General features: G+C 34.8%; 1 protein-coding gene across 1 annotated transcript in view; it reads left to right on the top strand.

The window, feature by feature from the left end:
• The window catches only part of GPM6A (glycoprotein M6A), a 120,776-nt gene extending 107,452 nt beyond the window's left edge, over positions 1–13,324 (top strand). Inside the window, exons 4-7 of the mRNA XM_010401458.3 lie at positions 2,044–2,197; positions 4,254–4,330; positions 5,665–5,730; positions 11,084–13,324. Of these exons, the coding sequence (XP_010399760.1) occupies positions 2,044–2,197; positions 4,254–4,330; positions 5,665–5,730; positions 11,084–11,236 (450 nt within the window). The 3' untranslated portion in view covers positions 11,237–13,324. The remainder of the gene's footprint in view (positions 1–2,043; positions 2,198–4,253; positions 4,331–5,664; positions 5,731–11,083) is intronic.
• The last annotated feature ends 2,381 nt before the right edge of the window (positions 13,325–15,705 follow it).

The raw sequence follows: 15,705 nt of genomic DNA, 5'->3' as shown, positions 1-15,705 counted from the left end.
CAGAAAAGTATTTACTTGTGTTATCTCTGCAATAGATGGAACAGAATTTCCAGTATATAAAGCCACTGACACATGGAAAGGTCTACTGTAATATTCAAGGGTCCATATTTATTATGGACTTTGCTATCACTTTCTCTGTTTTATCAGTTGGGTTTCTAGTAAGTGGGTTCTTGGGAAAATTTGGAGTGGAAGACAGCCATTATCTGCATGAATGCATTTTTTGAAATCTTTATGCATAAATTAGAAACATCAATTTTCCTTTTAAACTAGCTGGATGTTGAGTGAAAAGTTAAAATAGTTTGTAACTCTCAAACTGGTAGGCATGGAGGTAAAGTATGAGTATTGAAACATGGACTTCTAACTAAAGAAAAGGAGAGAAAGTTGATATCAAAGGTATTAAACAACTTTGTGAACTACTTCTACAAGTCTCATTCACCTAGGGACAATCAGGAAAATTAATCTGAAGTAAATTTTAAACTGGATTAATTAAACTTCATTAAATACCTATGTAAATATACTTCCTCAGAATAAAAATTAATTTTATTTAATAATATTTGGAAGTGAGTTTAAGTAAATCAAATTAAGGTCTCTTTAATATTGCTTGAGAACATCCATCCTATAACTTCAAAGCAATAAAAGTGCCTCATTTAAAATTCAGACCTTTTGTTTTGGATTTCTTTTCCTGATCAATGTAGATAAGCCACCCTACTACAATATTTAGTACCATTTACAACTGCTTAGAGTCTGACCTTATTTGATTTCCATAACTAAAATTTGAATTTATATTAGGCTATTTTCTGTATTACATGATGTGAGGGAGCTTATATTTAAAAAAAACCAAAAAACAAACAAGAAAATATCTTCCATTTTCCCCTTATTTACTCTTTAAGGTTTAATTTTAAGCAGATTGTAGACTAGCTTATTCAGCTTCCAAAAATATTTCTTATTTCTTATTCTCAGAGCCAATATTTTTCTGAGGTAAACAGCGACAAAAGTGTTAGTGTGCTGACACATTTTTATTTCCAGTAATGTGTTAAGATAAATCAGCATTTCTGAAGACACCCAATGCTGGGGCTATTTGGATTCAATATTTAGAGACTGATTTCCACATTTTACTGTGTAGCCTCTTCATATCCTTTCCACAATATATAATGAAAAGATGGTTTGTTATTGATGAGGGTGTTTCCCAGTGGTCTCAGGCCAGCAAAGGAGCAGCAAGGTAGCATTTTTACATATTTACAAGACATGGGTGTACCAGCATGACTGCTGGCTGAGAAGGCAAGGAGAGAGCTCAATGTCTCCTGAGAGCACATTGCTGCAGTCCTGAGACTTTTCGCTAAAGAAAGCAAGCATGTAGCCTTTGGAGAACACATGATGCAAAGCATGTAATCTACTGTGTTTCTTATTAATAGAAGTAACCACCCTACTTTTCTTTCTGAATGATGAATTAGATTGTATCTAGACCCCAAATATATCTGAATGCAATAACAGAATGGTAAAAATATAGTCTCAGTGGTTCAACACAAAATGGATTTGCCAGTGAGATTTTGTGGCAGTCATAGAAAAAGGCTCATTTATATTAAAAGCCCAATTTTAAAATCAGAAGAAGCAAAACCTACAGTATTTAATTTTAATTTTTTGCATCATGATTGATAGTGAAATATACAACCATATCTTGTCCTAACTATGGAGTAGTGGTGATGAGAGAGAGGGACAGATACACTTCACAAGGTATGTAGCTGTCTGTACTTCAGGTGCTGTGCTGTGCATCCATCGTTGGCACAAGAGTGAGAGGAACATGGAGTAAGCTTGCATTTCTAGAAGCATAATTCTTCTTCAGAAACAACATGTTAGTGCTCTGGCATCATTTTGACCTGATCATTAATAGATTATCAGACCACAACCATAAGCTGAATAAGGACAGAAACAGACAAAGCCAGTCACAGATGCATTTGTTACTTCTCAGTGGCTCCTTTTTTTCCAATGGTGTATCAGTTAAGCTCTGACTTACCACTGGTTTTGTTTTTCCCTCTTTTACTGCAGTTTATTATGCTGACATACATCTTTATGTTGGCCTGGCTTGGCGTTACAGCTTTTACTTCTCTGCCTGTTTACATGTACTTCAATCTGTGGACCATTTGCCGAAATGCCACCGTAGTGGACGGAGCTAATCTCTGCTTGGATCTTCGCCAATATGGTATGTAAAGAAAAAGCACTGAATGAAAAGTAAGATTTCACAAAAGAAAGCATTCCACTGCTTTGCTTCCATGTATCTGAAATGAACTGTTCAGTGTTTCTGAAACAACTGTTTAGTGTCTCTCTCTTCCCTTCTACACACTAGTCTAAGTGTGTAAGAGGCAAACTGCGTTTCCATACCTGACAAAATTGAGTCAACCTTGTCCATCTTCTCAGAGTAATAAAAATCTGGCATGGGGCTTCTGCTTAGTCTCTTCTTTAGAAATTGCTGGAAATTTTCTAAAATGCTTAATTAGTCATTTATCTGGGAAATTACTCTAGTCTTGTGGTAGGACACTGACTTGGAGATGTGAGATCCTAGGGTATCAGCTGTCTCTGCAGAGGTGAATTGGGACATGACAAGATTGATTGCTTCCAAAAATTTTGATGAGGACCAACAATACCAATAGTAACACTCTTAAGAAAGAGGTTAGAATAGTGTGGGGATATGCATCTATGTGTGTTTTGAGAGGATGTGAAATTTGGATAGAAAGGGATTTGTAATCTTAAAATGCCTGAGAATTCCTGTGAGGGTAATTCAATTCCTTCCTTCTACAAGACTGATTCGATTCTAATGTTGTGGTCTCAGCAGTTTCTCAACCCACAGAGCTTTGGGTAATCATAGTCTCTACAGACATTTTCTTGTCTTTTGTTTCCTTGGCCTAAAATAAAATAATAGTATATTTTTAATTAAATGGAGATATAAAAGATGCTACATTTCCTGGCAAAGAAACAGTTTCATTCATAGTAAACATTTCAATTAACTTGAAATAAAATATTTGACATTTTTCTTTCATGAGAGGGAAGGAAAGTTGGGGTTTTTTATTATTTATTGAGTTTTTTCCTACACAGCATGGCAGGTCAGTTTAAAAGCAATTATCTGTATAGATCCCATCAGATGTATTAATTTTTCTTTCTATGACCTTTCATTTTGTTAAAATTTATGACTATTTTTTTATTAATTCTACTTAGAGTGTTCATAGAACACTAACATATAACATATAAAGTGTGTGTTCTGTGAATGTACCTGTTTCCTGTAGATTCAGTGCAAAAAACCACTGATTAATATTAGGAAAGAATCATTTTTCATGATAACTGAGTTAATTGCAGCTTTTTCTTCAAGCTAGTCTTTGATTTAGTATCTGGACATCACCTAAAGGAAGTAAGGTAGCAGATTCTAGCAGATTCTAGAGAAACAATTAAGTATAAGTTTGTGTAGTGCTTTTTTATAACTTGTGAAAGAAGCTTTATACCAGATCCATATGTCTGAAAGCAATATACAGCGCATTTCTCCACATGAGGGTAGAGAAGGTTTTAAGTGTATTTACTGGTTGCAAATAATTTCTGGCTTTTTAATTGTGGTACTGATCAAAGTGGGGAAGATATTTTCAAAAATGGCTAAAAAATTGTTACCTACATGTTTCTTACTAGGGCTTTTACTAAATAGATGATGTGTTAGTTTTGTGCTGGCTAAAATAGAATAGAATCCTAGAATGGTTTTAGTTGGAAGGCACCTTAAAGAACAGGTCCAACTCCCTGCCATGGGGCAGGGACACCTTCCTCTAGATCAAGTTGCTCAGGACCACATCCAACCTGTCCTTCAACACTTCCAGGAATGGGATGTCCACCATTTCTCAGGGAAACATGTTCCAGTGCCTCAACACCCTCGCAATAAGGAATTTCTTCCTCACATCTAACCTAAACTTGTCCTCTTTCAGTTTAAGCCATTACCCCTTGTTCTACTGCTGCATGCCCTTGTATAAAGTCCCTCTCCAGCTCTCTTGGCAGCCCTTTTTAGTTACTGGAAGGCTGCTATAGGGTCTCCCCAGAGCCTTCTCTTCTTCTGGCTGTGAAATTCCAACTGGCTCATCTTGTCTTCACAGGAGAGTCGCTCCAGACTCCTGATTGTCAACAAAACCCAGATATAATTTTTAAAATAAGTTCTTAGCTTTTCTCATGCAGAGGAAGTTGATCTGTACTAGGAATACTAAATAATGTGAATATTTATACTTCTCCAGGTATTGTAACTATTGGAGAGGAAAAGAAAGTGTGCACTTCATCAGAAAGTTTCATCAAGATGTGTGACTCTAATGAGGTAAATAAATATCACAGTATTTTTGGCAAATCCATAATATATGTTGTAGTAGGAAGTAGCTGATCTGTGTTTTCTTACTGCTAATGTTCTAATTTTAGCTATGATGGTGAATAAAATCACAGCAAAAAATACAGTCAAGCAAGTAGTTTTCCTAGTCTTTTACCAAGTACCAAATTTAGTCAGTGCAATTTCTCCATTCATTTGTTTTCTAAATGCATTTGTGGTTTGTTTGGTTGGGATTTTTTAATAATTCCAATATCTCATTCTTTGTTCCTGAGATATTTTTGAAAGCTAATGCTCCTGCTGCATGATGAACAGGTCCATATAATGAATCATTGATTGAAGGGCTTATGATTACTGTTGTGACAGGAGAGTAAAGAATTCAAATGGATTTGGCCAAACCTTGTTTTGTGTTAGGATAGTAGCTCTTAGTACATCTTCTTTGTAGTTTTTCCCTTGGGCAAATGCCACCTGTTTCAGGGCAGCTGAGGGTTCTGGTTTTGTTTTTAAATGATAAAGGATGAAGACAGGACAAACAAAATTACATCTCCCTAAAAGAAAGAGAGGCTAAAATGCTGATCCTTCTGAAGCCAAAGGGATCAACACTTGATAAATGTTTTACTGGGTCTTACTATGCTTGAATAAATCTTAGAGTGAAGGTACACAATCCACCCTTATACCAAAACCATCTTAGAAACTGCAGCTCTTATAGTGTAGTTGACTCTGTGACTGCTGCATAAATCAGGTCACTGAAATTAAAAGCAAAAGTAATCATTTGGTTTGAGGTGAGATGAGGAAGGTGGTTAATTTGAATTATATAAGTAACCTGGTTTATATTTTATCACTATGAACAAATTAGATAGGCAAATATGAGAGGAAAGTGTATCAATATATGTGGATGGAAAGGTACAGTTAATGAAGGGAAAATGGGGTTTCTTAGGCTGTCTCTGCCACTGGAGAAGCCACCACAAACATAATTCTTGTAAGGTAGTATTGTAGTATTGTAACATAAAAAAAAAAAAACCAAACAAATCCTTCAAAATGTACTGGAGTGCTTATTTTTAAATAATTAATTTTCTTAATATTTTATTATGTAAATGCTATATTTTTAAATGGAGTTATGCTTTTTCCCCGATATGAGCATTGTAACAAAACAAGCACGAGCACAATGACATGTAGTGATGTCAATCTCTTGGAAAAATATTCGTATTCATTACTTTTGTGGAAGGGTGGCACCAGGAAGGTAATTATTTGTTCTACGTTATTCTGAATTTTTGTTCAGTTTCTCTTTGGTGTACAACCATGAAAGTCCTTTCCTTTGTCTCCCTTTGCAGCTAAATATGACATTCCACTTGTTCATTGTGGCACTTGCTGGAGCTGGAGCAGCAGTCATTGCTATGGTAAGCTACCCAAGACTCTACTCCTCATCTGAGTTGCTAATACCTTCTGGTTCTGACTTAGGATCAGCTGTTGAATTTCCACATCATCACTCAATGCTATTATTAAAATATAGTTCTGTAATTCAATCCTCTCTTTTTCTTTTTCTTTTTTTTTTAATATGTTTATGGATTCCCTTTGAAGTAGAATATAATTATTACTTTTTTAAATTAAAAAAAAAGGCCTTTAAATCTGTGCTAAGAATTTTTAGTATTCTCTTGCTGTATTCAGGCCCGTGTCTGAATTCACGTGTCTGTGTTGTAACCATAGTATTATACTTTTATGATCTCTGCCTTTCTGGGTATTCATAGGCTTGCCACGCTGCTATTTTAGGAGCAGAATCTTTTTGTCAGTTCTGGGAATATATAGGAATGTGTTGATTTTTCTGTCAGGACTAATTTTTCTGCTCCTTTATAATGAAGATTACTTTAAATTTAGTGACATTTTGTCAATGAGAAGGTTCCACTGAGGAAAAAGTGTATGAGCTATTGCCCTGCTCTTCTGTCTGCTGTATTTGCTTAAGCATAAAGATATTTTTAGACCTGCTATTCTGTACTGGTGTAGGTTTGCATTATGCATGCTGGAATGGGAAATGAAAAATGACTGTTGCTTGGTGCTGATGCATTCATAAGTGTTAGTGGTGGTGATTACTATATACTCCTTATACTAGTAAATTTTTATGGATCCTAGGGCCATGATTATTTTGTTATCCTCAGAATTACTTTTGTAAAAGAGTACATTCCGAAAATATTCAATGAAGCTAGTATTCCTCTTGCATTCATGGGGTTTTTTTCATCTGCCATTTTTTCAGTGTTACATGACACCCTGCAAACAGCAAAGATAGCTAAATGAAAAATATATGTTTTCAATGTAGTTTTTGTTCTAAGGCGACAAATAATAAGTGTAATATTAGAATACAATTCATATTAATAATTTAATTGGTTTTCCAAACTGAATTTTTTCTGCTTACAGTTCCAAAAATGATGACCTTATAGCAATTATGGTAGTATATCATTAGTGTTAGGAAATTATAACCAAAAGACCATTAGTTTTCCATTGTATGATTGTTTTGAAGTATATTCAGTAATTATTATCAAATGCTATTTTGTTCAGATGAAAATTCTACATTTCAAGTGAGTTTTGAATCCAAATAGCCACCAAAAGATATTCAATGAATAATAACACATTTCCAGTGAAAAAAAATTAAGTAGGTACATTGTGCCACATAGTTTAAATGCATAATACTTTCAATGAAGTTTTTAAAAAGACCCTTCAAAGCTCAGCATATCAAAGATGCCATAGATGTGTTACACCAAACACAAATACCCTAGGAATTCAGGTTGATGGCACACATTTATTCACATAATTTTGAAGGTTACCCATATCCAAGTGCACTTTCTGTTGAATTCTGTGACTGCACAGAACAGACATGACAACACTGTTTCAACAAAAATACAAATTAGTGCTCTAAGTACTAGTAAATTACATAGTGTCCCAATGCTGGTAGATGTATGTTTCATTAAATGTTTGCAATAGTTTTGTATATATTTCAAGTTTGTAATTTTTTTGTTTGTCTTTAACCTACCATTCTAATCTGTTTGGTACCTGGTAAAGACTAGCATGTTCCACTCTGATGCTGGTAACTTCTAAAACTAGCATACCAGACCACATCTGAAGGTTGAGACATGTTCTTCACACTTGACACAGTAGCCCAAACACAAGGGATAGGCCATGAGGGAAAATTCAGAATTTTGAGGTTGGGTATGCAGACATTAAAAATTCTCTTTAAGGGAGTTTACTGTCCCAAGGAAAAAGTAATGTAAGGTAGGAAAAATCAATTTGGGGTCCTAACTATCTCATCGAGGAAGAAGAAAATATCTTTTTTCCCCCAGATCCTACACTCAAATTAGCAGACAGAGGTAGTGCATCAGCAGTGGACTGAGGTGAGAAACAGTGTGCAGAAGCCATTTAAGTCATTGGAGAACCACTGCCCTTCACTACATGTGCTGTTTCAAGAATAATCACAGATATGAAATTTTGTCATTTGTCTTTGTGTATATCCGGACCTGTAGCAGATCTCCATGTTTGTGAAATTCAACAGGAAAATGAGATTAAAATACCAGTCTTTTACAAAAGAAAAATCTTATGAATGTAATGCACTCTTAAAATATTTCTTACGAACAGTTACTTTAAACCAGAAGAGTCCATCTGACTAAAGGAGTAAGTATATTGTATTTATAGCCCGTCAGTAACAGTAGTGCAACTTCAGGGACACTGCTGAATAACTGAATTGGTAAAATCTGCTCTCTGACATGACATTTTAAGTTTTGACATCAATATACTCCACTGTATCCTCACTTCTGGATTTGTAAACATTTGCCAGACTATTTAATATCAAAAGATTTCCTAAACTCTCTAAAGTCAATATGATTCTACAAAAGTCACAAAAGAATCAGCTAATTCATAAACATTAAGACTATCTGTTCTCAGGATACTTTTCATGAAACTGCATTTTAAAAATATATTTTTTCAAAAAGTAGTCATTTATTACAAAATGACCACAAAAATTGTTAATACTTGCAAAGCCATTTGGTCACAAATCACCATTTCCCCATATCTCTCAGTCTCAGATTTGTATATGAATGTTAGAATATTTTCACAATTCACTAAAACCTCTTTAGTCTGCAAAGAAGAATGTTGTTTCGGGGTTCAAAAGGAGGATTGTCCTATGTATTAGGACTGAGATATAGGAAACATCAAATTTTTTAGAGTATGTCAGGGAAAGTTTCATTTTGCAGCAAAGAAAACTGTCAAAGAGTTTATTTTGAAAATATATCATTCTTATGTCAACACAAGATGGGACAAAAAGAACCAAACTCAAAATGTGGTAGAATTGAAGAAGATATCTAAGCAGAACAGGTATGGAAAGACCCTGCACTGTCTTGCATATGTCTGTAATTGAAACCTCCTGAGGCAAACTGTGGAAACTGTCTGGCTTCAATTTAAATAAGCCTTGACGAGGGCCCCACTGGCTTCAGGCTATTCAGGTCATGGAATTGTGAAATGCAATTAGACAGCCACTTAGAAATGGCCTCCTTAGTGTGGCAATGTTATCTAGGAACTTGGTGTTAAAATAAAAAACAAAGGTGGCGGGACTGTTCAATGTATATGTCGTTATAAAACATGGATATGTATTTGAGATTATGTAAGTTAAAGTAGGAGTTTCCTGGCAAGTCTTCCTACTTACAGTGAATGTGAACTCCAAGTTTTCAACAGTTACTATAGTAGCTTGGCCCTATAACTTCTTATGGAAGGAATGAGCAAAAAATGGGTGTTTAATGAAGGTCAGACTGTGACCAATATATCTTCAAAATAATCTAATATTTTAATAAAAAAAGAAAAATCCCAAGTGAAACTACAAGACATTAAGTTTAAATTTGTCTCTTACTGGGTCATTATTTTGTGAGGATAAGAAAAGTGCATACATCATCCCATTTTTATCACAGATTCTTCAGTTGCAAGGATTTCTGGCAGATGTGTTTCAAAAGGTCATGAAGATGTGAGTACACTGCTCAGATACCTCCCACTCTCAGAATTCTCATGTCTACAATCTGTTTGAGTTTCAGATTGTATTTTTAACTGAAATTTCAGCCTCAAAGGACCAGTATTCATGTTTTCATTGGGTGCAATCTGTAAATAAGATGACAGAATTGTTAGGTTCACCAGACTGTTTTGACTTTTCTCAAGAGTTTTACCATGGAGGAAATTTAAGGCATTTCGTTCAGTACAGTCGGGATTCAGGATTAGAGTCTCTTGTTTGATCTAGAAATGCCTGATCCAGAAACTACCCATGGTGAAAGCTTTTGGAAGAGCTGAGTTAGGATAGAAGGTGTTTCTTTCTCCTGTGCGCTAAATTATGACCAGAGAGTGTTCCAGAGTGACATACGACATGCTGCCATCTCCAAAATCTATCCTCACAGGTTGTCTTAGTAGTGCTGTTCTACAGATATTAAGAAACTCCTAAAAACACGCAGAAATAAAACTCTCTAGGTTTTTTTCCTAGAGGACTGATTATCTGACCTTCTTTCTATGTTTTGGCTCCTCAAGTCAGACAGTTTTCCTCAAATAAGGATTAGTTGAAAGCTTGACATAAAACATGAGGATAAAAAAGATAGCAAAAACAAGGGCTTCAGAATGCTTTCCTTGATCTTAGTTATCCAGATTAAGAAATGTACTTTTGCCTGTACTAATCAGCAACAATTGCTAACAAACATTTGTGGGGAAAAAAAAATCCAAACATTGGCTTTTCCAAAAGAGAAAAAACATATTAAAATGGATCTGTTTATTTAGTACGAATCTAAAATACTCATATCTACAACAGTAAAACATGAACAGGAGAATTTGCATAATCCTAAAGTGGTTATTATTTATTGTATTATTATTATTCCATTTTCCATTAATTGAATCCAGTCTAATTTCTTGCTTTCTTAAAGAGGGGTGAAATATTTTGGATCTCACAAAATTGTCCATTGCCTCTAAAAGGAAGTTGATTAACATAAATTTAAGAGACGCTCTCATCAGAAAGTGTCTGAAAGCCTGCTAGGGAGGGAATAAGTGTTCATAGAGTCTCACCATCAACCAGTTGAATACCCTCATGGAACATTTTTATTTTCTGACTGAGTACAGAGACCATCCTTTTTTATTTTTTTTTTTGCCAACTATATTTTGTCATATTTTGCCTGACTGAACTTATTTTTCACTTAATGGCAATTTTCCCACAGATTAGCAAGTTAAATACAAAGCTAGAATTGTAGTTGAAAGAAGTAAGTCATGGCTAAGTGGAAAGACAATGCTAACTTTAATAAGAAAGTAAAAAGCAAAACTTTCTGTAATTGTATTAGATATACAATCTTAAGATGTATCATATTTCTATTTTAAGAACTACTTCAACAAATACTCCTTCAGTGGGGAAAAGTGTCCAATAAATACATAACCAGAAGGCATTTTTACACATACAGTTGCAGACAAGCTGAAAAATAATGCAGGGATGATTTGTTGATTTTTCAGGTTTTAGGTTAGTTTTTTTAACCATTTCTACCAACTACCAGTTATAGTCACAGTAACAGCTGTGAGATGAGTAATCTGAAGATTAATGAAGCCTGAATTTGCCATCATGGTCCTATATTACTTCTTGACATAAGAATGCCTAGTTCCTCCTGATGAGAAACCAGTCTCTGTTCTACAGCCTTCAAGTTTAAACGTGCTCTATTCTGACTACCTCTACTGTTGCTTAACTCTGTGTTACCTCTCTTACAGGTTCATTATCTCATGGTCTTGTCTGCCAACTGGGCCTATGTGAAAGATGCTTGCAGAATGCAAAAATATGAGGATATTAAATCAAAGGAGGAACAAGAGCTGCATGATATTCATTCTACTCGCTCTAAAGAGCGGCTCAATGCTTACACATAAAAGAAACCTTGTCTTACTTCCTAACATGTGAATGCTTTGTTGTTTAACTAAAGGCCATCCTACCATTTTAAAAACAATTGAAAGTGCTTCTCACAAAAGATAGTTTAGGTGACTTACATATCACCTACATACAATTCTTGGTTGTCTAGCACTTGGTTTCTTAATTAGTTCTTACTTTGTGTGACCATTCTATACCACAAAGCTCCTAAATAGCCTTTCCTGAATCCCTTTAAGCTAATTAGTTCTGATAGATCAAGGATACTAAACTATTGTCAAATACAACTATGTGTTTGATTTTTTTAATCACTTTGTATGTGTTATGCATAACACCTTTTGCATTGTTTCTTATATGTTTTTGGAAAAAAAAGTAGCTTTTTATACTTTTTAGTTTTGAGTTCAGTAACTACTTTAACTACAGGTATACTTCAAAGGGACCATTGTACATGATGTACAATATATAAAGAAAACATTCTGATGACTTTCCTTTATATATGGAAAACCTGCCAGAGGGCCCCTGATCAACTTGAATGAAGGTCCTAAGAACGTTTTAAACAATCAAAGGTGCAATTTCTAAATTTGTAATAGTGGGTAAAAAAAATGAAAAAAAAATGAAAAAAGAAAAAAAAGAAAAAAAGAAAAAAGTGCTTCTTATCTTTGTTAACATTGTATTATTGATGTTTTTAAAGAATATTCTCTTGTTTCAAGTTCCATGGGTGATAATTCCTGTTTGTATTGTGAGCATGCAGTCCGTGGTGCTAACAATGCATGGCCACTTGCCTTTTGAAGGAATTCAATACCACGGCTACCTGTTAACGAGTTATGGTATATAGACAACTGTTAATTAAGTGATATAGTTATTCATAGTTTTCTACAGAATAATCTCTCTTTAATTCAATGATGGTTATGCTAAATTGGAGCTGTCCATGTGATGATGTAAGAAATTACTGCTTAGCTACATTTATGAAAGTAATATATCAAAAATGCAGTGACCATAGGAGTCAGATGTCTTTTTACCTGCTTTAAAAATTTAAATGGATTGCACCTGCCTGAACTGTAAAAGATATATTAAAGGAGACTTCCATAAATGTTATAGCTTGGCTTCTAGCTTTCCTACACATAATGGTTTACCTGTATTACGTTGAAGTAAGGTGAAAGACCACTACAGAGCTTATTATTTCAAAGTGTAGTAATATATTTGAACCTTTATTTTGATAGGAAAATTTTACCAGAAAGATAGTTCATCTTAATTTGAAATAATTACCTGTATCAAAAACAGAACAAAAAACCCTATTTAAGAAAAGTCGGTATTATTGGACCAAATTTGGTGGATTTTTTTTTATGTTGCCTATTTCTAATGCTACAAGAATGCTGTAAAGTGTCTTTTAAAGTGATGTAGCCTGACAAGACATTTTTGTCAGTGTTAAAAATCTTAGGTAGTTTTGTGCACTTATTGGACCATTGTGAATTCTCTCTCAGTGTAAGTGCATTTCTAATAAAACTTCTTGAGTAAAACTCTTCTTTGTACTATTACTAGTCATGCATCATCAGTAATTTTTAACAATTCTTGTAGTAAGTAGAAGGTAATACTATAGTTACTTGTGGCATGATAATGCATTAAGTAGTATTAGTTGGTTGAGTTTTTTTCTTTTTCTTTTCTTTTGCTTGTTTTGGGGTTTTTTTGGTTGTGTTTTTGATTTGGGGTTTTGGTTTTGGTTTGGATTTTTTTTACACTTAAGCTGTCCTACGGGGCCAACAGTTTTCTGATAACGTGCAGTACCGGTATTACAGTTCTGCAAAAAGTATTAGGAACCTCTTTTTGGATTCTATATTGTAGTGTTTCAGTTTTGTGTCTTAAAATGTTTGTGCTGATTTTTAAAACTATGTCTTTTAAACTCATGTAATGATGTTAATGCTTTTGGCTCTTCTCTGGTATTAGAGTTTGTATTTTCACAAAGAATGCTTTGTAGCAGGCATTAATCTGTTTTGTACATAAATGTGCCAACAGCTTGATGGTGGCGTTTTTGAAATGTAGAACAAAGTGCTTGCAAAATGTAATAAACACACTTGTGTACTTTGTGTTCTTGTTAATTCTTTGTGTAGTTCTTCTTTGCCTCTACTGGACAGGTCATTGTAACCAGAAATGGAAGAAGCTTGTTCCTCCTATGGACCTTGCTATTGCACAGATTGCTTTGAATATACCTCTCAATCAGCACTTAGTGTCAGAAATCATACATCCTAAGAATAAGAGAGTAAAATATTTTCTAAGAGCAGAGTTTCATAGTCTAAGAAGTGCCAAGTAACAGGAGCCACACTTGCTGTATTTTTGACATATCAGTCAAAAGAACAATTGGGAAAGATTCACGTTACTACAGTGTCATTTGGAACAGCTCAGCAGAAGCTGATCTGACAGCAGTTTGAATATTGCTGAGGATACTGATTCATGGATACTACAGTAGGTAATACTCTGAAACCTCAATAACAATACTACATTACTTAAGTGCATGTAAAGTAATTTAAATGGTTAAGAGAGACCTATAGCTCTGCCAGCTCACGTGATATCACTAAGGAAAATTATTTAAAATACAGTTCCACAATATGTTTGTTTCTCAGTTAACTAGCTGTTATGTAGCTCTCTGTGTGCTCTCGATGAGAACATGTGCCATAATGGCAAACAATTTTTCAGAAGCAGCACAAGCCAAGGGAGTAGAGGAGCTTCCCATAGCACAGCACAGCACATCAGTCATAAGTGATTCACTTCAAAGTCTGCACATATTTGGTTTTTTCCAGAGTCTTCTCTGGTTGTTGACAGCCTAAGCTGATTTTTCCTGAGGTAGGCTGCATGGATCTTGATTTCTATAGCCTCTTTTTTGCTTAGCCTAAACTTGTAACTGTTGTGCTTTTAAGAAACAAGAAAACCATCGTAGGTTAACCTGTTTGGTGCTGGTTTTAGCTGCACAAAAGGCTGCAGTTAAAAGAAAATTTTCAGTTTAAGAGGATTCCAGCCCTAGATACTCAGTTTTGCATGTTCATCACCGTTTATTATGCCCCATCAGTGCTACTAATAGCATGTTACAAAACAGATTAAAAAATTTTTTTGAGGTAGACATCCTTCCTACTTACTGTTTCCCACTCACATCACCCCCCTTTTTTTGCACAAGGTTATTTTATCCCTCAGCAGGAGTGTTCCCCTCAGCAGCAGCATTTCTGCTTTGAGCACAAGCACATGAAACATTAAATCAGCATGATTTAGACAATGCACAGCAGTGCACAGCAGACGTGGGGCTGAGAGTGTGCACCATAGTAGAGAGAATGGCAATTTTTAAGCCAATGTGCCATATAGTTAGGTGATGTAGTTAAAAACAGGACACACTGAAATTATTTGCCTATTTAATATTTCTAAATAGTTAATGATATTTTTTCCCACAGGACCTAAAGTAAGAGGATTTCAACTATAACTATCAACTATATCTATAAACTAATTTTAAATTATATATGCAAATTTTAATCTTACATTAATGCAATTATTTAAATTGTAATATGTATGCATTGATTGTAAGTATTTATTGAACATTACCATGATTGCAACTCACTTTCAGTTGATGTAGTATATTTTAGGACAGAATATTTCTGTACTGTACTTCTTATAATAGTAGATGGCAACAGTTTGTAGTCTTTTCCATCATCAAGGTCCAATGCATTTTTCAATTTTTCACTTTTGGGTTACCACAAGTATTTAAGTAGCTGGTTTTTTGACGAGCACAGCTCAGTTTATAAACCATAAAAGATTAGACTATAATAAATTTCATCTCAGGAGGAAAGGGGGTGTTTATACAAGCTCTGTCTTAAAAAATCCCAACATTTTATTTTCATTGGGTTGTACAGAAACCCCACATATATTTATATTGTTAAGCAACAAGCCAATTTATGTCTCCAGGTGACACCGCATTTCAGAACTGCCTCCATTTTGGGTAGATATCAACTGGAACAAACAAGTCCAGAGCACACAGTGTATTTAGCAGCTCTTTCTGTCCCACGCAAATTCTTCTAACTTGTATTTTCCACAAGGGAGGAATCTAGCAGTTTCTGAATTATGAGATTTTCAACTATAGTTTCTTGTTCTTTCAGGTGTCTGCAGAGGATCCCAACACATCACAGAGTTACTTCTGTGTTTAACAGTAATCAGCAATGATGAAGAAAGGTAAGTGATTCTGCTGGCACACCAGCAGAGATGGTGACTAGTAGAGAAGTGAATCATCTTTGGCTTGCAGTAGTCTAAGCATCAGCCAGGTTTGCAGCTATTCTGGAGGGAGAAATTTATCCTTAGAAAAGGGTTCTGCCCACAAGCTGCTGAGGACTCTTTCCCTGTGTAAAGTGGAGTTGGTCAGATAAATGTGAGCCCCAGGGAAGATCATTTCAGTTGGTCTTTGAATTGGCACTGCTGAGCTTCCCGTGACCGAAAGGGATGGTTT

Source organism: Corvus cornix, chromosome 4, assembly GCF_000738735.6.
Source record: "Corvus cornix cornix isolate S_Up_H32 chromosome 4, ASM73873v5, whole genome shotgun sequence".
Classification (NCBI taxonomy): Eukaryota; Metazoa; Chordata; class Aves; order Passeriformes; family Corvidae; genus Corvus; species Corvus cornix.
The sequence above is the reverse complement of the archived record's forward strand: the minus strand, read 5'-3'. Positions and strand labels throughout refer to the sequence as shown.